Below are 22,142 nucleotides of genomic sequence, written 5' to 3'. Positions count from 1 at the left end.
ATCTGTATGCAGGTCAGGAAGCAACAGTTAGAACTGGACATGGAACAACAGACTGGTTCCAAATAGGAAAAGGAGTACGTCAAGGCTGTATATTGTCACCCTGCTTATTTAACTTACATGCAGAGTACATCATGAGAAACGCTGGACTGGAAGAAACACAAGCTGGAATCAAGATTGCCGGGAGAAATCTCAATAACCTCAGATATGCAGATGACACCACCCTTATGGCAGAAAGTGAAGAGGAGCTAAAAAGCCTCTTGATGAAAGTGAAAGAGGAGAGTGAAAAAGTTGGCTTAAAGCTCAACATTCAGAAAACGAAGATCATGGCATCCGGTCCCATCACTTCATGGGAAATACATGGGGAAACAGTGGAAACAGTGTCAGACTTTATTTTGGGGGGCTCCAAAATCACTGCAGATGGTGACTGCAGCCATGAAATTAAAAGATGCTTACTCCTTGGAAGAAAAGTTATGACCAACCTAGATAGTATATTCAAAAGCAGAGACATTACTTTGCCGACTAAGGTCCGTCTAGTCAAGGCTATGGTTTTTCCTGTGGTCATGTATGGATGTGAGAGTTGGACTGTGAAGAAGGCTGATCACCGAAGAATTGATGCTTTTGAAGTGTGGTGTTGGAGAAGACTCTTGAGAGTCCCTTGGACTGCAAGGAGATCCAACCAGTCCATTCTGAAGGAGATCAGCCCTGGGATTTCTTTGGAAGGAATGATGCTAAAGCTGAAGCTCCAGTACTTTGGCCACCTCATGCGAAGAGTTGACTCATTGGAAAAGACTCTGATGCTGGGAGGGATTGGGGGCAGGAGGAGAAGGGGACGACCCAGGATGAGATGGCTGGGTGGCATCACCGACTCCCATGGACGTGAGTCCGAGTGAACTCCGGGAGTTGGTGATGGACAGGGAGGCCTGGCATGCTGCGATTCATGGGGTCGCAGAGTCAGACACAACTGAGAGACTGAACTGTAACTGAACTGAACTATAAACAGTAAGTTTTCTAAAGTAAAATATGATGAGCAAAAATACCTTAGCCCGGCATTCAAGGCCATTCAAAATGTGTCTCAAATGTATCTTTCTAACCTTTCTACAAATACTGTTTACATATAAACAATTAAAGTCTCGGGTGTTATACTGAATCTTTTTGGCCTTTATATACCCAGGACTTAACATCTGGCACCTAAGATGCACTTATTACCTATTGCTGAGTGAATAAACAAATGAAAAAATTTCTTTCAGACAAATCTATTCACTGTTCCCCACTTACACTACATTCTCACCTGGAAAGCCCTTCCTCTAGCCCCCTTCCAAATTCCTAAATTCCAGGTCTTTTAACTCAGTCTATGACCTTTCCCAAAATGCCTTGCACATTCTACCCGTGCTATCCAAACCATCCTCAGCATCCTTCAAGGACTAGCTCAAGGCCTCTCTCTTAAAAAGCCTTCCTAGCACCTGGGAGTTCTTCCCAGCCTGGGCCTGGATGGTGGGATCTGGCCTCCCCTGCCCACCAGAACCCTGGGGCTTCTGGGAACCAATCCAGCCCCTCCACCAGCCCCCCAGGGCCTTGCCTTCTGGATGCCCCAGGGCCTGCTGGCCTCTAGACACTGTCTTCCCACCAGAGCCCCACCCTCCCCTGGGGGCTGTCTGTAAAGCCCTCCTGTCACCACTCTTTGTTGCCAGGCATAGTTCCTTCCCATTGTAAACTCATACCTTGGGGACTTCCCTGGCAGTCAGGGAAGCAAGATTCCACATGCCAAAAAATAAAGAGATAAAAAATAAAAATAAACTCACACCATTAAAGTGGCTGTTTCAGGAGCCTGGATTCTGTAGCCAACTTAATCTAGATTTATAATCCTTTACATTTGTGACCTTGGGCAAGTGACTTTATGAGTCTCGGTTTTACAGTCTATAAAATGAAGATTTAGAGGTGGTCCAGTGGTTAGGACTCAGCACTTTCACTGCTGTGGCCCAGGTTCAATCCCTGATTGGGGAACTAAGATTCTGCAAGCCAAGAGGCCAAAAAAAATGGAGATTTAAAATACCTGCCTTCAAAGTTAAGTATGAAAAATAAAGTTAAACTAGGTACTTTATAAAAATTCCCATGCTAGGCACATAATCATGTATGCCAAGTTGCTCAGTTGTGTCCAACTCTGTGTCAAACAGTTGTAGCCTGCCAGGCTTCTGTCCATGGGATGCCCCAGGCAAGAATACTGGAGTGGGTTGTCATGCCCTCCTCCAGGGATTCCTGACCCAGGGATCGAACCCGCATCTCCCGCATTGGCTGGCAGATTCTTTACCACTGAGCCACCAGGGAAGCACCATGTCACCAACTAGAGACATCAATAATACTGGACTAGATTTACATCTTCCCTTTCTTCTAAGTGTAATTCTTATGTCTCCTGCATTGCATTACTGCCAAGCCACCAGAGAAGCCCAAGAACATAACAGACCCTCAAAAATATTTGTTATATAAACAGATGAATAAAAGGTCTTCATTCAAATATTAATCATTATGGTCCCATCCTTCAGTAACTTCTGAACAAAATCATTATATAAACTCATATGAAAAAGTTGGCTTAAAGCTCAACATTCAAAAAACGAAGATCATGGCATCCAGTCTCATCACTTCATGGCAAATAGATGGGAAAACAGAAGAAACAGTGGCTGACTTTATTTTTCTGGGCTCCAAAATCACTGCAGATGGTGACTGCAGCCATGAAATTAAAAGACACTTACTCCTTAGAAAGAAAGTTATGACCAACCTAGGCAGCATATTAAAAAGCAGAGACATTACTTTGCCAACAAAGGTCTGTCTAGTCAAGGCTGTGGTTTTTCCAGTGTATGGATGTGAGAGTTGGACTATAAAGAAAGCTGAGCGCAAAAGAATTGATGCTTTTGAACTGTGGTGTTGGAGAAGACTCTTGAGAGTCCCTTGGACTGCAAGGAGATCCAACCAGTCCATCCTAAAGGAGATCAGTCCTGGGTGTTCATTGGAAGGACTGATGTTGAAGCTGAAACTCCAATACTTTGGCCACCTGATGTGAAGAGCTGACTCATTTGAAAAGACCCTGACGCTGGGAAAGATTGAGGGTGGGAGGAGAAGGGGACAACAGAGGATGAAATGGTTGGATGGCATCACCGACTCGATGCACATGGGTTTGGGTGGACTCCAGGAGTTGGTGATGGACAGGGAGGCCTGGTGTGCTGTGGTTCATGGGGTCGCAAAGAGTAGGACACGACTGAGCAACTGAACTGAACTTGTGGATAATGGGAGCCAGGTTTCTCAATATCGGAGAAAGAAGTTACAGATCAGCAAGGGGAGAGGGCTAGCATGACCACTGAGGTCAGAGAGATCAGTATGAATTCCTATTTATCACATTTATTTTATCCATTTATTTTTATATTTTCCCATTTACAATTAGAAAATAATCTGTGGAGTGCTACTTTGTCACTGTGAGAATAACCCAGTTTCTCCAGCACTCAGTCATCTACAGTTTTAATATCCTTTAATCAATTATTGACCTGAATCAATTATTTAGTTGGAGGATGAAAGGAGACTTATTTTCTTTTTTTTCTCTCTTTACTGCACTGTCTGGCATGTGGGATCTGAATTCCCCAAAGAGGGACTGAACCTGTGCCCCCTGCATTGGAAGCAAGAAGTCCTAACCACTGAACCACCAGGGAAATCCAGAAAAAGAGACTCATTTTCAAATTCTGTCATTCCCACTGAAGCAATTCGATAAATGATAATTAAGTACACAGCTGCTCATTTTCCACTGAAAGCTATGTTATAGGTTCAATATGATTTATTGTAGAGAATTGAACTTTAATTTTCATAATATTAAATTTAAAATAATATAATCTCACCAAGTTTACATTTAAATAATGCAGAAGAAAATTTAATCATATGGCAAGTGTTTACATTATATGGTTAAGTTAAAAGGGCAGGTTACGAAACAATGTAGCTCATCCGATTCTCACAACCTAAGGATACTGCTAGTAGCAAGCGTTGTTTGAGCTCCTTCTTTGTGTCAGAAACTATACCACGTGCCTTTAGTTATATTTCCTTGTTTAAATTTCACCCCTGTGATGTAGATAATTACTATTATCGACCCCGTTTTACAAATGAAGAAACTAAAGATTGAAGAGATAAGTAAATGGTAGGCAAGACCTAGTGTAGTAGGTAGTGGTAAAAAACAGGAATTCAAACCCAGCTGTCTGATTTCAGAATTATCTCTTAATTCCATACACCAAAATTTTCATGGTGGTTCTCAGCACACAGTGGTATTCTAAATGACTTTTATTTTCATTTTGTGATCTTTCTATATTTTTACAATGAACATGAATTACCACTATAATTTTTTTTTTTAACTTAAAACAACTGACAAGGACCTACTAAATAGCACAGGAAATTATGCTCGCTATTATTTAATAACCTATAAGGGGAAAGAATCTAAAAAAGAATATATATATATATGTGTGTGTGTGTGTGTGTGTGTGTGTGTGTGTGTAACTGAATCTCTGTGCTGTACACCTGAAACTTACATGATATTGTATATCAACTATAGTTCAATAATTTTTTAATTTAAAAAGTAAAAATTTCTAGTTTAATAGAATCTTGTAAGCTACTATAAGACACAACAACCGTATACACCTAGTGTACACAAAGTAGAATCTGCAGTGGGATATAAATGTTACTCCAGACTAGTACTCCATAGTCAAAGATGATTCTAAACTGTTGAGTCAGACTCAGTCAGAGGTTTCTCTATTAGGAGACTTTAAAACACTCATGTGGGCTTCAGAGGTAATTCAGCAGTAAAAAAAATCTGCCTACCAAGCAGGAGTGTGAGTTTGATCCCGGAGTCGGGTAGGTCTCCTAGAGAAGAAAATGGCAACCCACTCCAGTATTCTTGCCTGGGAAATCCCATGGACAGAGGAACCTAGTGGGCTACAGTCCATGGGGTTGAAAAGAGTCCAACATAGCAACTAAAAAACATCAAACACTCAAGTGCTTTGTGAAGCTACAAAAGCAGACAGTAGAAAGTAGCATTTTCCAAACTTATTTGACTAGCATTCTTGGGAATGCACTTTGGGACATGTTGATATGTATGATTATCACTGGGTAAAAAAATTTTTAAAAAACACAAACATTTTCAACCCAAGACAGAAAATAAAGAAACAGCACCATCAGAGATATTCATAACCACTCTTCCTGGCACCCTCCCCACAACTGTAACAGCAACTTTCTGGTGTTCAGATACAGAATATTGTGGTTAAAAGCAATTAAGTAAAGGCAAAAAAAGAATCTTGTGGCTTAGTGTATTCTCACTGTATAAGTGTACTCTGCACCTATGAGCTACTTTTGTATAAGACATTTGTAAAGCAAGTGGTCCTGTATCTGAGAGAAGGCATAGGAAACCCTGTGTGTCTACTTACTGGCTAGGAGCTGTGCTAAATATTTTATGTTTGTTCACTTATCTCTGCTAGCAATCACATGAGGTGACTATTTTATCCCCACTTTACAGATCAGGAAATATAGGCTCAATGTAACCTGCCCAAGTTCACACAGCTAAGAAATGTCAAAGCCAGGATTCAGACCTTGGGTTTGTCTGGTTCTTTCCATTGTACCACATCTGGAAGCCACAGGCCTTCTAAGCACCTTAAATGAGTTTCAATGGGAAGGAAAATTCCTCTTCTGAAATAGCTCCAAGGATTAAGGAAAGTTAAGGAACAAGAAGTTGAGACCTAACCCCAAATAAGGCAATTCCCCCAAAAGCCCCATATGCTATAGCTGCATCTAAACTTGCACTTTAGCTCTTTTGACTGCCACAGTTGCTTCCTAACAGGCAGACAGACCACTAACACCATACCATGTAGGCCTCTGGCTTGAGTCTAAACTTCAGTTTAGATGTGCTTTCCCTTGACATTTCCTGTAAACATAAGCATTCTTACACTTAAATTTTTTTATTTTATTATTTTTTCTTCCAGTTTTACTGAGTATAATTGATATACAGCACTGTATACATTTAAGGTGTACAGCATAATGATGGGACTTAACATATGTCATGAAATCATGACCAGAATAGGTTTAGTGAGCATCCATCATCTCACATAGATACAAAATTAAAGAAATTTAAAAATATGTTTTCCTTATGATCAGAACTCCTAGGATTTACTCCCAACTTTCATATATAACATACAGCATTAATTATATTTATCATGATGTACATTATATCCCAAGCACTTATTTATCTTATAAATCCAAGTTTGTAGTTATGACCACCATTATTTAATTCCTCCCTCCCCTCATCCCTTGCTTCTAGTAACCACAAATCTAATCTCTTTCTCTGAGTTTGTTTTTGAAGTATAATTGACCTACAACTCTGTCAGTTCTTGTTACACAACATAGTGATTCAATATTTCTATACATTTCAAAATGATCACCACAAATAAGTCTGTTACCATCCTACACTTAGTTTTAATAGCCAATTGATAAGTGATAAAAATGTATAAGAGCTTCCACTCTTCAATCTACTTCTGATAATAGCTTGGAGTTGGAATACTATTTTCAATCACTAGGGAAAGGTTATTTTAATTTCTTCAGGGTGTACTTCATTCCTTTTCCCAGATTACACTTCTGTGTTTCATCCAGAGATTAGAAGACTGGACTATACTTATTGGACTGGTAAATTGCCTGTTTTCACCAATTGTATTTTGGGTAAACTGCAGGATGTAGGATCAAGTAATCCTGACCTCTAGCTGGATGACTCAAAGTACACACATACCTCTCTAACATAAACGCTTCTCATTTTCTTTACAGTAACTCTGTAGGCAGAAAATATAATAGACCTTTAATATAGAAAGCGAGAATGGAATAGTGGAAAAACTATGAGTTTGGGGCCAAACAGACCTGAGTTTGAATATCACTTCCACCTCCTGCTAGCTATGATCTGGAGAAAATTACTTCAGCTCGCTGGGCTTCAGGATCCTCATTTATAAAATGGAGATAACCACTCTAGGTGATACATAGGGACAAAAGCAAGGCATCCCCAAACTGGAATTGCTTTGAGAATGAGATTAGGAAGAATTGTGTTATAATGGCTGTCAGGCCATCTATAGAAATGACACAAACCAAGCACAATTTGTAAGTGTTCAAAGAGATTTGAGACCTGATCCCAAATAAGGTGATTAGGGTTTTGTCTCAGGAAAGCACATCCAAAGCTATAAGAAATAAGCCTTGTATAAAATCAAGTATAATCAAAGCTGAATCAAAAATATGTCACATAGTCTTTAAGAAAAACTATAAAGAGAAATACATATACCTACATAGTGATAAAAAGTTTTCCCTATGAAAGGAAAGCCCCAGTGTTCATTTTCTGGGGAAGTACCTCTAATACTAAGGCTAAGAGTATCTGACCCATGAATATGAACATCTGGTCCATGTGCCATATGAATAACATCTTTTAATACTTGATTTCCTTTTTCTCTGGGGTCCTATGTTCACCAAGAAACTTTGTACTTATTCTACTCTATTTATATTTGTTTTCTCATATCTCTTTATCATAGGCAGATGTGCTAACCAGCTAACATGAATGATGTGGTCAACGAGGCACTTAGATTTCTCCAAATAAATTATGAAATTGGTGTTCTGGTTTATATATTGGACCCTTAGGAGTTTGCCTAGTATGAATCTATCTCACTTTGTTATACTCACAGAATTAAAATTCTAAAGCAAGATTTTTAAACTGACAGAAACCTAGTATTGCTGAGCATGCTAGAGAACAACCTAGCAACTTTTTTGTGAAGAATTTGGTAATGTGTTATCAAAATGTGTACACCCTGGGACTTCCCTGGTGGTCCAGTGGCTAAGACTCTATGCTCCCAATACAGGGTCCCGGGTTTGATCTCTGATAAGGGAACTAGATCCCACATGCTGCAACTAAAGATCTTGCATGCAACAACAAAGATCAAAGATCCTGTGTGCTGCAACTAAAACCCAGCGCAGGCAAACAAATAAATATATCTTTTTAATGTTTATACCCTGTTACCTAAATTCCTACTTCTAGGAATTCAATGCAAGGAGATAATCAGACAAATAAAAAAGGATGCTAATTAAAGCACTGTTTATAAGCATTAAAAATTAGACATTTGGATTTTTATCAATAGGGCACTAAATAAGTCGATTACAGCCTATACATTAAATATGCTATGCAGTCAATAAAAAGAAGGTGGTGACTCTGTATTCATTGACCTGGAAAAATGTCCATGACATACACAGTAAGTGAAAATGGTATATATAATATCCCATTGTACTAAGTTGTGTACTTTTTAGCACCACACACAGTATTTTCCTACAGAAAATGATATCCCCGTGAGCTCTGCCACAGTATATGAAATGCTGCATGTTATAATCATCTTTTGCAAATTTACAATGCTGTTTGTCATAGTGAATACTCTTAAAGCCATTGTTTTAACATTGTTTAACCTAGCATTATCCAAAGTAACCTCCTCATAGATCCTTTTTTTTAATGTAACACCTTTTAAAATAAAAAGCTAAAATTTGAAAAAAGCTAAAATGAATAAAATATGAAGGAACTTGTTTCCAGAAAACCCTTTGGGAAACATGGGCTTCAAAGAGCTGATAGATTATTCACCAGAATGTTATTAGTCTATCTACTTATTTACCAAAAATACATACCATCTTTATAAAAATAGCTACTCACAAAAGGGATAATTCCAGACGTACAAATAATAATAAATGTTATATGTTGAGGACCTATTCTATATCATGCTAAGGGCTTTATGCATTCTGAAAATAAGGATGAAATAACATGAGAAGAAATTGAGCCTCAGAGATCACATGACTTGCCTATGCACAAGTGGCTAGTAAGTGGCCAAGCCATAGTTTGAACTGCAGGTCAGTCCAAATGTCCAATATGTCTGCTCTTTTCACTATACTAGACTTTGTCTCTTCCACAAGATACTCTTCCTTTAAGGTCTCACTTGAGCAATCAGCCAGTCTGCCAACCCCAGGTGACACCTCTCTGGTTTCCCATGTACCTCATTCAAACCTCAATATGAAGACTAAGTAAAGTACCTGGCAAGGTACCTGAAATGTAGTAGATTACATACAGCAATTCCTGTAATGATTGTCCTTTGAATGGTTTTAACATGAAGAACTTATCTTCTTTCTTGGACTCCTAAGGTGCGCTACACAACTTTCAATTGATAGAAATTAAGGCTTTAATATTAAGACTTCCCTGGTGGTTCAGACGGTAAAGCGTTTGCCTACAGTGCGGGAGACCCGGCTTTGATCCCTGGGTTGGGAAGATCCCCTGGAGAAGGAAATGGCAATCCACTCCAGTACTCTTGCCTGGAAAATCCCATGGACAGCAGAGCCTGGTAGGCTACAGTCCATCGGGTCGCAAAGAGTCAGACACGACTGAGCGACTTTATTTTCATTTCATATGATAGTTATATACTTGATTTAGAAAAAAAAAAGTAAGATTATGGCATGGAATACTTACTTCAAATTTCACAGAATAAGTGTAGATGATGTTCAACTTATCTGTATAGTCTCCAGGGATTTCCATAGGGGTTCCATTGCAAGTTAGATGGTTTTCATCTACATGTTTATAGCTAGTAAAAGAGAGGGAGAAAAGGAAGGGAAGGGAATTTTTATATCAAATTGAAATTGTAAATTTCTGATTCATGGCTCTTTGGGCATGTAATAACAGCAGGCTGATAAAAATGGGCCTTTCATTATATTCTGCATTTAAAACTCTTTACAATTTAAAATATTCTTGTTTCTAAATGTCTCTAACATGCAAATAGACTCAATATACTGCCCAAAACACAATACTTAAGAACTTTCTCTTTGCCTGTGGATAGATTTTTTTAAATCCTTCTATTAGTAAATGGCTTTATTTTTCATCTTTCATCCCATCCCTCTCTTCTATATACTAAAAAAAAAAAAATCTATCTTGTAACCTCAACTATAGTTAGAAAATCAAATAGATGAGACAGAAATCATATTTATAAGCACCCAGAGATTTGAGGGCCTACTGTATATAAAATGCCATGCTTAGCCATAAAAGGGCCTGAGGATATATCTATGTGAACCTTTTGTGTTTGAAAAAGAGAATGATTATTAAAATCCAAAGATGGAAAACAAAAACTAGAGAAGCTTGAAACTAGACAGAACTGGTGAAGCTAGCAAATGCCTGGTCAGAAATAAAGTGACTCTTCCATTTCTTGAAAAATAAAAGAATAAAGGGGAGAGAGAAAAATCAAAAGGAGAAGCCATGTTGCTTCATTTTTGAATTAGTTAACTCAACATACAGTTTACCCCGTGGTTTCTGTCTAAAGATTAATATGCAATCCTGATGAGATTATTATCTTTACACATACATGCACAATCAAACCACTCACTCACAACTGCAAAGGTTATTGGTGTGCACATCTTTTGTAGTCATTCTTGTAACCCTACTTACTGTCTGGTCCATAATGTGCCCTTACAAGTGTAGGATAAACGTATTCTATTTAAAGCCAAAATACATTTTAAAATAGCTATGAATTACAGAAATCATAATTGTTAAGGCTACAGGTCAACATTTCACACTGAAGGGAAAAATTAAATTACTACATGATAATGCATATCAAGTATGCTCTGAAGTATGGGTCTTAAGCCCCGTACAGGGAAGATCTGCATTTCATATAAGAGACTATGTGGTAAAAATTCTATAAAGGTCTCTAATCAAGTTAGAAGCCCTATTTTAAACCACAGGCCTTATATATGGATTGTATAAGGCCTTCCATGCCACTTTCACAACTTCAACTTTTACTCTGAAATGGGAAGTCACTGGAAGATTCTAAGTGGAGGATTGACACGAGCTGAAATTTTAAAAGGGTCATGTATATGTATGGCTGAGTCCCTTCACTATTCACCTGAAACTATGACAACATTGTTAACCATCTATACCCCAAAACAAAATAAAAGTTTAAAATGAAAAAAAAATAAATAAAAAGGAATGCTCTGAATGCTGTATTGAGAAAAGGTTATGAGAAGACAAGGGTAGCAGCAAGGAAACCAGCTAGGTTTCTGCAACAACCAGGTAAGGTATGACGATGTTCTGGACCAGCTGATAGTGCTGGAGGTGATGAGAAGTGATGGATTCTAAATATGTTTTTAAAATAGAGCCACATGGGGAATTCCATGGTGGTCTCTGGGCTTCCATCACAGGGAGCATGGGTTCCATCCCTGGTCTAGTAACTAAGATTCCACAAGCCATATGGTGCTGCCCAGAAAAAAAAAAAAAAAAGCCAGAGCCACATGATATACTAAAGGATTAGACCAGATATAGGGTATGAGGGAAGAATGATAAAGAGAAATCAAGGGTGATTTCATGGTTTGGGGATCTGAGCAACTAGAAGGATATAGTTGCCATCTACTGAGATGGAGAAGACAACAAGAGAAGTGGGTTTGGAAGGAAGATTAGAAGATTATTTGGGGACATGTTAAGTTGGAAATGCCTATTAGACATCCAAGTGGCAAACAGACAGCTAAATATACAAGTCTAGAGACCTAAGAGGGGCTTCCCAGGTGGCATTAGTGGTAAAGAATCTGCCTGCCAATGCAGGAGACACAGTAGACATGGGTTTGATCCTAGGTCAGGAAGAGCCCCTGGAGGAGGGCATGACAACCCTCTCCAGTATTCGTGCCTGAAGAAACCCATGGACAGAGGAGACTGGTGGGCTACGGTCCATAGAGTAGCAAAGAGTTGGACTTGACTGAAGCAACTGAGCACACACACAGAGACCTAAGTGTCACTGTGGTATCTGATGCCAGGAGACAGGGTCAGATCACCAAGGTGAGTATAAATAAAGAGGCAGAGCTCAAATACGGAGTTCTGGAGCCCTCTGATATTAAAAGGTTGAGGAAAGAGGGACTTCCCTGAGTGTCCAGTGGTTATGACTCGGGTTCAACCCCTGGTTGGAGGACTAAAATCCCACAAACCGTGTGGTAAACCCAAAAACGACCAAAAAAAAAAAAGAGAGAGAGAGAGAGAGAGAGAGGTTGGAGAATTTGGAAGACTGATGCGCAACCAGTGAGACAAGAGAAAACCAGGAAAGTGGTAACCCAAAAGCCAATGCAGCAGGTGTTTTAAGGAAAAAGAGATAATCAACTATGGCAACCATTAGGGAAATTAACAGGGTACAGTACCTGAAAGAAAACACAAGACTTTAGACTTAGAAAACCATCAGGCCTAATTCACATCTATGACCTTGAGCAGAATGCCCAATTCTGAAAAAGATGAATTTTAACACAGTCCTTATTCTCAGGGGGACCATATAAATGAGCTTTCCTGTGATTAGATAAAAGTTTTATTGTGATTACTATGGGCAGGATAGATAAATACAGCTCTAGCAAATGATTTTCTTGGCTTTTTTTACTCTAAGTCTGAGAATATGAAATGTGCCTGTAAGCACTAAATTTGATTTTCATATAGCCGATGAGATTAGCTTCCTATATCATACTTCGTATGTTAACTACCTTTCTACCCAAATGACTTTCAACAGAAGCAGCCATTCTGAGTCAGATCTCACAGTCCATGAACCTAAAATTCTATTCCTACTTATCAGAAGTGACATACACAAAGAAGCATGGGTGATTGCCCTTGACAATGGTTGGTACTCCCTGGCCTCTCTGGGTAGCTCTGTTTATCCTGTTAATGATAAACACACCCTGATCCTTTTAATCTTTCTTTTATTTTCTATCTGCAATACCTTATGAAATAAATCTTCAAAAAATTTTAACGTAGCCACTAATTTCCAAAAGAATATCTTTTTACAAAGATAAATCAGAGTTGGAAAGTACCAATGTTCTTCATCTTTTGGGGTCTTGTTTATCTAATTAAATATATGGACCCTTTTACCCAGAAAAATACACATAAATAAAAACTGGGTTTGATGCATCAGAATCTATATTAAAAACCCCTAATTCAGTCCCCTCCTTTTGTAAATGAGGAGATTGAGCCTGTGAGACATCAAGTTAGTGTACCCAGGGCCAAAAGCTTGGTACAGTACATTCTTTAACTATTCTTTCCCTTTGGCCATTAGTTGTGACAGATGGAACAACCTTGGCTAAAATAAAATAGGCTAGTAGATTTAAAAACAATGAAATCTGATCCATCTTGATGAACTTAGGGTTGACTTCCAAAATGGAACCAGCAGATATGAGACTAAAATCCAAATTTCCAAATTCCTTGTTCTGTGTTCAGAAAACTATACCACACTTACCTCCTTTAATATACTTCACCTTAGTCTCAAAGGATAACTTCCTCCATCTTAATATATCAGATTTTATAATATTTTACCCATATCGATCATGATTTGATATACTGTATGATTTATTCCCCCTCCCTCTTTTAATTGAAGAGTACCAATCTTATCCTACAGTTTCAAAGAATCTTGAAGTTAGAACATCATTTGCACCTATCCAGTCTCTTACCCAATGCAGAACTGCCCTTGAAATTCATTAAGTATTCACTTACTAGGGACCAGACACTATGCTAGGTGCTTAATTATGAAATCTCTAAGAGCTGGGTCATCTAGGCTCTTCCTACAAATATCTAGGGATTAACTACTCACTACTTAAGAGTGCTTATTCAACTGTTAGAGAGCTCTGACTGCTAGCAGATTCTTTCTCAAACCCAGCTGATACCTGCCTAATAGACTCCATTGGAACTAGAATTCTCCTCTGAACAAACAGAAACCTTAACGTAATCTCTGTCATATGGCAGCAACTCAAGAAGAGTTAGGACACCCTCAATAAGGCTATTCTCTTCCAGATCTGTCAGTTCTTTCTCACATTACATGTTACTCGCATGCTTACTATAAGTAAAAGGGAATAAAATTGTCTGTTTGATTTTTTAAACTTTATGTCTTAAAGGTTATATCACACATATATCCTAAAAATGAAAATTCTGGTGAGATCTTCTACATTTTGAATTAATTTTTAAATTAATGGAACTAATTTAAAAGATATTCTATAATTACCTTTTGGGTTCAAGTCTAGCAGAAACCAATTTTGAAACATACCAATCTACTTCATTTTCACTGTGATATGTAATGGTAATATCAACGTGGTTGAAGATGTAGTAAGTATTAGTTTTGTTGAATTCAGGCTGCAAAAATATAAAGAAATTTGAAAGAAGTTTGAATGTTTCCTATAAACTCAAAAATATAAATTGTGACCATGGAATGAAAATGAGATATATTAGTTCTAAAAAACCAAGCTATAAATTAAGCATACTGAAGTGTAAATGTGTTTTTATAAGATTAAAAGGGCAGCCCTGAACATCTGGCCTAAAATTAAGATGTTGCTTAATTCTATTGCCTTAAACAGTTGTTACAAAGGAATAATATTGAAAATGTAAAATTCACAAATGCACACATTGCTGGTTTTTAACCACACAAAAATATGAAGTAATGTAAATAAGCTAATAAAATGTTATAGGTACTTAAAGTTTAAGCATATCAAGAGTTTGGGCTTTATTTACGGTTAAAGTAAGGAAACAAGAAAAAATAGAAGACGTGTTGCAGAATGCAAACTGTGATGTCTCCGGGTAGTGAGACTACAGGCATTCATTTTTCCACTGGTTCTTTAGATTTTTCTGTACTTATCAAATTTTGTATAATGAGGGCATATTTACATTTATAATCAGAGGCATCAAAAGGTGAATTAAACTCTATCAGTCAAGTACTCATTAGTTCATTCCCTAACAGCCAATGCTTCTTAAACTTGAAAGTTTATACAAATCACCCAAATGCAGATTCTGACTCACTGGGCCTAGGGTGAGACTTGAGATTCTATATGTCTAACAAGCTCCCAGGTGGCACCGATGCTACTGATCCTGGAACACACTTTGAGAACCACTGCTCTAATTCAGAAGAAAGAAAACTTCTGACTGCTCTTTTCTGGTAAAAGTGGTTAAGGGAGAGTAAATGATTATTTTTCCATAAGGATGTGAGAGAAGCTTCTGTATAAGACTTATGATGGGTTGGACTATCCCCCAGTACAGTTAAATGAGAGACAGTATAACTATACAGAGAAATACAATGAAGCTGCAGCAGATCTGCACGTACTGGTATGGAGGTATGGCCATGATATATGCTAATAGAAGCAGCACACTGCGCTTAGTCACTCAGTCACATCCAGCTCTTTGTGACCCCATGGACTCTAGCCCTCCAGGCTCCTCTGTCCATGGGGATTCTCCAGGCAAGAATACTGGAATGGGTTGCCGTGCCCTCCTCCAGCAGATCTTCCCCACCCAGGGATTGAACTCAGGTCTCTCACATTGCAGGTGGATTCTTCACCACCTGAGCTGCCAGGGAATCTCAAGAATTCTGGAGTGGGTAGCCTATCCCTTTCTCCAGGGGGTCTTCCCAACCCAGGAATTGAACTGGGGTCCCCTGCATTGTAGGCAGATTCTTTACCGGCTAAGCTACCAGGGAAGCCCCAGAAGCAGCACAGCATAGGGGTTAAAGAAGTGGACTCCACAGTCAAATTGCCAAGGTTGAAGGCTCAGGTATGGCATGTACCAGCCTGTGTGATGTTGGTCAAGTTGCTTAACCAATCAGTGTCTTGATTTCTGCACCTTTACTGTAGACATCATAACAGGGTGTGTGTTAGTTGCTCAGTCATGTCCAATACTTTGTGACCCTATGGTCTGTCCATGGAATTCTCCACACAAGAATACTGGAGTGGGTTGTCATTCCCTTCTCCAGGGGATCTTCCTGACTCGGGGACTGAACCCAGGTCTCCTGCATTGCAGGCAGATTCTTCACCATCTGAACTACAGGGTGCTGTAAGCATTAAATCAACGCATGAAAAGCATTTCAACTACCATGAGGCATAAAGTACTGGATCTGAGAGATAACATGGTAACAAGGTCCTCCAGGATCTGAATCCTGCTTATCTCTCCAGACTCATCTGCTGCCATAGCCTCTACTTAAAATCTGATATTACTACCAAAGAATTCTTTATTCTGTGCTCTCACAGCACTCAGCTCATATCTATGTCACTTATATCAGATTGTAGTTGGTGTATTTACATGTTTCCATCCCCTAGTAAATTGTGTTCCCCATTTGATCACAAGGCTAGAAATTTTGTCTGGCTCATTCATTCACTCAACAAATATTTTTGAACATCTACTATGTGCCAGGCACTTCTCAAACACGTTTTCAGAGCTAATATACTGTAGATGTTCAAAAAATACAAGAGGCACTTTGGGATGGTGCAAAGAGAACAGAATTTGGATCAAAAAAACATTGGCATGAGGGAATTCCCTGGTGGTCGAGTGGTTAAAACTCAGTGCTTTCACTGCCATAGCCTGCGTTCAGTCCCTGGTTGGGGAACTAAGATCCTGCAAGCTGCATGGTGTGGTCAAAAAGCAACCACAACATTGAGATGGAATTCATATTTTGCCACATACAAGCTTTTGTATGTCAATTTTTCTGGGCCTTGGTTTTCTTAGCTGTAAAATGGGGCTGCTGCTGCTTAGTTGCTCAGTCATGTCCAACTCTTTGCTACACTATGGACTGTAGCTCACCCAGCTCATCTGTCCATGGGGATTCTCCAGGCAAGAGTACTAGAGTGGGTTTCCATGCCCTCCTCCAGGGAGTCTGCCCAACCCAGGGATCGAACCCAGGTCTCCTGCATTGCAGGCAGATTCTTTACTACTGAACCACCAGGGAAGTCTGTAAAATGGGGCTACCATTACTTAATTCATAAAATTATTAAGAGGAATAAGTGAGAAATCATATGGAAAGAGCTAGTTTAGTACCTGGCACAGAATAAGGAAATCATTAAATGTTAGATTCCTTCCTACTAGATATTAAAATTATGCTTTAATGGGGTGGGAGGTGGGGGGGGGGGTTCAGGATTGGGAACTCATGTACACCCGTGGCTGATTCACGTCAATGTATGGCAAAACCAATACAGTATTGTAAAGCAAAATAAAGTAAAAACAAAAATTAAAATAAATAAATAAAATAAAATTATGCTTTAAAACTTTAACTAGATTTCCAATTCCCATCTTATTAGGGCCAAATCTCCGGCTGCAAAGCACAAATGATAAACATAACAAATATCCCCTTAAAAGCAACATGAGCATAGGATATAGCACACTAAGAGTGACCCCTAATGTAAACTATGGACTTTAGGTGGTCATCATGTGATGCATCAATGCAGGCTCATCAGTTGTAATGAATGTCCCACTCTGGTGGAGGATGCTGAGAATGGAGGAGGTTATGTCTGTATGGCACAGAGGGTGTATGGGAAATCTCTGTACCTTCCTCTCAATTTTACTATGAACGTAAACCTGCTCTGAAAGAATAGGCTTTAAAATTTAAAAAAGCAACATGAGGTGACAAGAAAGTAAGGAACTACCAATGCCAGATTCTTTTTTTATTTACTATTCTTATTGTTTTTTATTTATTTTTATTTTTTGGCCATACCATGTGGCATATAGGATCGTAGTTCCTTGAACCAGGGATCAAACCCATGTCCCCTGCATTGGGAGCCCAGAGTCTTAACCACTGGACTGCCAGGGAGGTCCCAATGCCAAATTCTAAGGGGAAGCAGTAAGTCAGAGAGGTCAGCTGGGTAAGGAAGCACTGATGCTGCTCTTGCCCTGAGGATACCTGCTAATTTGGGCAAACCTGAACTTCAGTTTGGGTAGCTTCATGAGGAGGAGGAAGGCGGCACTCAGGGAGGGCCCTCCCAGATGAGAAGGCTAATATGAAACTCTCTGCACACTAAGCTGAGACCACCCACCCCTTCCAAAAGCAACATCCTCAGGATAAAGGTGAGCCAGAAGTGAGCCTACTCCTATAGTTCCAATGGACTATTGGGAAGATGGCCTCAAAGATAAACAGAACCAGGTGTGGGTAGGGGGACAGAAATAAAACTGTCCTCAAAAATCATAGATTTGCAGGCTGGATTCACATCATCTAAGTTGCCTCAGGAAGTTTAAATTATGAATTTGCCTTAAGGTGTTCCCAGACTGGTATTTCCCAAAGACACCATGTGGAAGTAAATGAAATCCTCTCTGAAGGAAAGTACTTTGACCCTAGGACTCAAACTCCACAAATACTACTTGAGAACAATGAATATGAAGTCAAAATAATGAAGCACACAAGGGAAAAAGGAATCATGAGCAGGAACTAGCAGAAAGAAATTTGTAAAGATTTCAGATCCAGGAATGATAAGAGGCAGATGTAAAATTAACCAAACTTAATATATTTCAAAGACATCAAACACAAGTGTGCATAAAATAGATAAGTATAAAATAATGACCTAGCAGATTTGAAAAACAACAAAACTTGTAGAAATGAGAAAGATTATTACTGATATTTTAAGAGAAGAAACATGTGAAAAGACAATTTATAGACTAGAAGATACACCAGAAGAACACAGTACAGAAAAAAAAATAGAAAACACAGAAAAAAAGTTAAGACATGTGGAGAAGAAAAAAACACTTAACATAGCTTTAATTGGAGTCTAAAAAGGAAAGAAGAAAATATCTGACTATGGCTGAGAATTACAGAACTGATAAAAGGCACCAATCCAGGAAACTCAAGGAATTAACAACACGATTAAAAACACAGCAAAATAAAAATCCATACCCAGATGCATAATCATGAAACTATATCATACTCCCTAAGAAATAGGTGACTGGAATGTCCCTGGTAGCCTAGTGGCTAAGATTCCAAGCTTTCACTGCCTCAACCCTGGTTCAGTCTCTGGTCAGGAAATTGAGATCCTGAAAACCATATGGTGTGGCCAAAAAAAAAAAAAGTGACCAAGAAGTAGGTAGGAATGAAAAGACCAAAACAGAAATTCAAACCTTAAATATTAGAAGAATTACAACAATAAAATGTAGACCACATAAAGACTTTTCAAAGAAATATTATATTTCATGGAATTGAAAATGCCACCACTTGCAAAACATCATTTTATGTGCTGCTAAAAAAATACACTGCCAATTAAACTTTAACATGCCATCAACTGGAAGACACATCTTGATTTCATAAATGATAAAATATGGGGAAGCATGAGTCTTAGAATCAATAAAATGTGGAATATCAAAATAGTAAACAAAATGTAATATAACAGAACTGAGAGTGAATGTCATAGCAATACATGTAAATGGGCTTAACTCAGCCATTAAGAGGAAAAGATTTTTCAGAAGATGCCCTGAAGCAAAACCCAACCTGTTGTATAAAAGAGACATATCTAAAATGATTGGATTTGGAAAGTTAAATTGAAAGGATAGGCAAAGTCACACCAAGCAAATGTATGCAAAAAGAAAACAGGAGAGTGGAATCTCCTCCTCCAGACATGATGGAAGAATATGAGACTAGATTTACTCGTTCACCTTAAACAATTTTTTCAAATGGTTAAAATATTTGAAAACGGTTTTCAGACTTTGGACAACAAAGAACATTAAGAGAGTGATCACCTAGAGAAGGGGAAGCCTCAAGCTTCCTTCCCAGAGAGAATTTCCAGGCTGTGGTACAGGGAAGGGGTACCCAAAGAAGCCCCGCAATCTCCCCAGTTGGGAAGACAAAGTTCAAAGTCCAGAGAGGCCAAGGGGGCTGGATTTTGTGGGGCAGAATACCAGAGAGAGGGGAGCTGCACAGAGATTTCTGGAGATAAACAAGGGCTCTCTTTCATCAGAGTACTGATCAGTGCATGCATGTAAGGTGTGCCAGTTATTGATTTATTGCCTCTCATTGCCAGATTCATGCTCTTTGACCTCTGTGAAAATTATCTGGGCCCTTTGAGTATTTTAACTAGGTTTCCTTTGCAAGCTGGCACTGAATGAAGCTTTGTCAGTAGAGGGCGCTGGCTAGACGCTGCAAGAGAAAAGGTTTTTGTTTCCTGGTTGATGGAAGCTACAGTTTCTGAAGCCTCAGCATCCCCTAAGGAATAGTGGATCCAGTTATCACAGTAAAAGAAAGAAATAAAAGACACCAGGTAGAGGGGGATGAACAAGCAGAGCACAGAAGACTTTTAGGGCAGTGAAACTACTCTATATGATATTATAACAGTGGACACATGTCATTATACATTTGTCCAAACCCATAAAATACACACAAGAGTGAACCCTAATGTAAACTATGGGCTTTGGGTGAAATGTGTATCACATTAATTAATGTGTATCACATAGTGCAACAATGTGTATCTTCACTGTGTATCAATGAAGATTCACCAGTTGTAACAAATGTACCACATTCTGGTGAGTGATGTTGATAATGAGGGAAGCTATGCATGTGTGAGGGCAGAAGGCACCTGGGAAGTCTCTGTACCTACCATTTCATTTTTCTTTGACCTAAAACTGCTCTAAATAATAAACCTATTTTTTAAAAAGAGATATTATGTGCATCCTGATGAAAGAACACATCACTACCTTATCTTGTCAAAGAGAACAAACCTGAATCTAATCAATCCACGAGATCCATCTATCAACTTCTAAGAAATCAGGGACAGAGGAAAATGTACCCTTGTTTGGATGAATGATACAGGAATACATAAGTGTATAAATCTGTGATAAATCAAATCCAAAGATGCTAATTATAGAATCTAGGTGCTGGGTATGTGAGTGTCCACTATACAATTCATTCAACTTTTCTGTGTGTTTGGAAATGCTCCCACAAAAAAGAGAATGCTCAGTCCATGGGGTCATAAAGAGTCAGGACACAACTGAGCTACTTCACCTTCACTTTCACAAGAAAATATTGATAAAAGATATATAAAATGCTCAAGTCTAAACTATAGTGTCGAGAGATGTAGACTTGGGTAATAAAACTGTAAAAGAAACTCAAGGAAGTGATCAGGGTGAAAGTTAGGATTCTGGTTATTTTAGGGGATGCAACACAGTTTCAATGGGTAGCATACATGAATACCTTCTGAGGAGGCTGGCCAAATTCAATTTCTTGATCTGGCTGACTCTTACAAAGGTGTTCCGCTTATAACAGTTCATTAAACTTTATATCTGCTCTGTGTGGTTTTCTGTTATCTGTTTTTTGTTTTTTTTTTAACAAAAAGGGTTTTTATTAAGCCCATATCCTTTGGAGAGTTCCCTGGTGGTCTAGTGGTTAGGGTTCGACGCTTTCACTGCCATGGCCATAGTTCAATCTCTGGTCAAGGAACTAAGATCCTGTAAACTACATGACCCAGCCAAAAATAAGAACCATTCCATATAGAATTTCATCTAGAGTATCAAACACAGACTTTATTTATCCAAATTTCTCCTATTCATTAACTTCTCTCTTCTGTAATTTGCTGCTTTTCCTCCCACATTCCCTATGTCAATGTTTACCATTGTGAAGAATATATATCACTGGGGATATATGAGATAATCTTAGGTAGTAGATGAAAAAAATCTGTATTCTATTTTTCTATGTACTTGAAAATAGATGAACAGAATACTAAGCCTGTAATTTCTATAATATCCTTTTAAATAAGTTTAAGTTAAATTAGAGATAAATAAATATTTGCCATCTCTTTTGCAGAACATTGTATTAATAAGTCTCCTAGACTGAGCCAGATGACTATTGAGGTCCTTAATAAAACAATAGCTTTTGTAAAGCAATTATATTCGTTTTTTTTTAAAAGGAAAGAAAAACTTTTGAAAAATAAAACAATTATTTTGTTACTGCTTCTAAACTCTGTATCCCATTTATCTCAACTTTGTTACCTCAGAGTGATTTCTCTGTGCTCCAAGAAGGCCTTGGTCTTCTCTGTATTCCACTCCAAATCCTTATGCTTGTCAGATCTAAAGCCATTTGTCTTTATATCTTTACCTTTGCTAGTAATAGCTCATAAATGAAATCATACAACCTGTAAAATTTTATTTCTGGCTTCTTTCGCTTAGTACAAGTTTGAGATCTCTCCATGTTGTGCACGTGTCAACAGTTTGCTCATTTTAATTGCTGAGTTGTTGTACAAGGAATGAATACCCCATATCTTCTTCATTTACTCACCTGTTGAGGGGCATTTACATTGTTCGCAGATGTTGGCTAACATAAATTGTTACAAATGTTTGTGTAAAAAAAAAAGCCCCC

General features: G+C 38.4%; 1 protein-coding gene across 1 annotated transcript in view; it reads right to left on the bottom strand.

The window, feature by feature from the left end:
• LOC128070287 (transmembrane 9 superfamily member 2-like) overlaps positions 1–22,142 on the bottom strand; it is an 82,744-nt gene that overhangs the window by 48,349 nt on the left and 12,253 nt on the right. The window contains exons 6-7 of the mRNA XM_052663592.1: positions 14,067–14,194; positions 9,536–9,647 (exon numbers count right to left, since the gene is read on the bottom strand). Of these exons, the coding sequence (XP_052519552.1) occupies positions 9,536–9,647; positions 14,067–14,194 (240 nt within the window). The remainder of the gene's footprint in view (positions 1–9,535; positions 9,648–14,066; positions 14,195–22,142) is intronic.

Source organism: Budorcas taxicolor, chromosome X (assembly GCF_023091745.1).
Source record: "Budorcas taxicolor isolate Tak-1 chromosome X, Takin1.1, whole genome shotgun sequence".
NCBI lineage: Eukaryota > Metazoa > Chordata > Mammalia > Artiodactyla > Bovidae > Budorcas > Budorcas taxicolor.
This window is presented reverse-complemented; position numbering and strand designations above follow the sequence as displayed.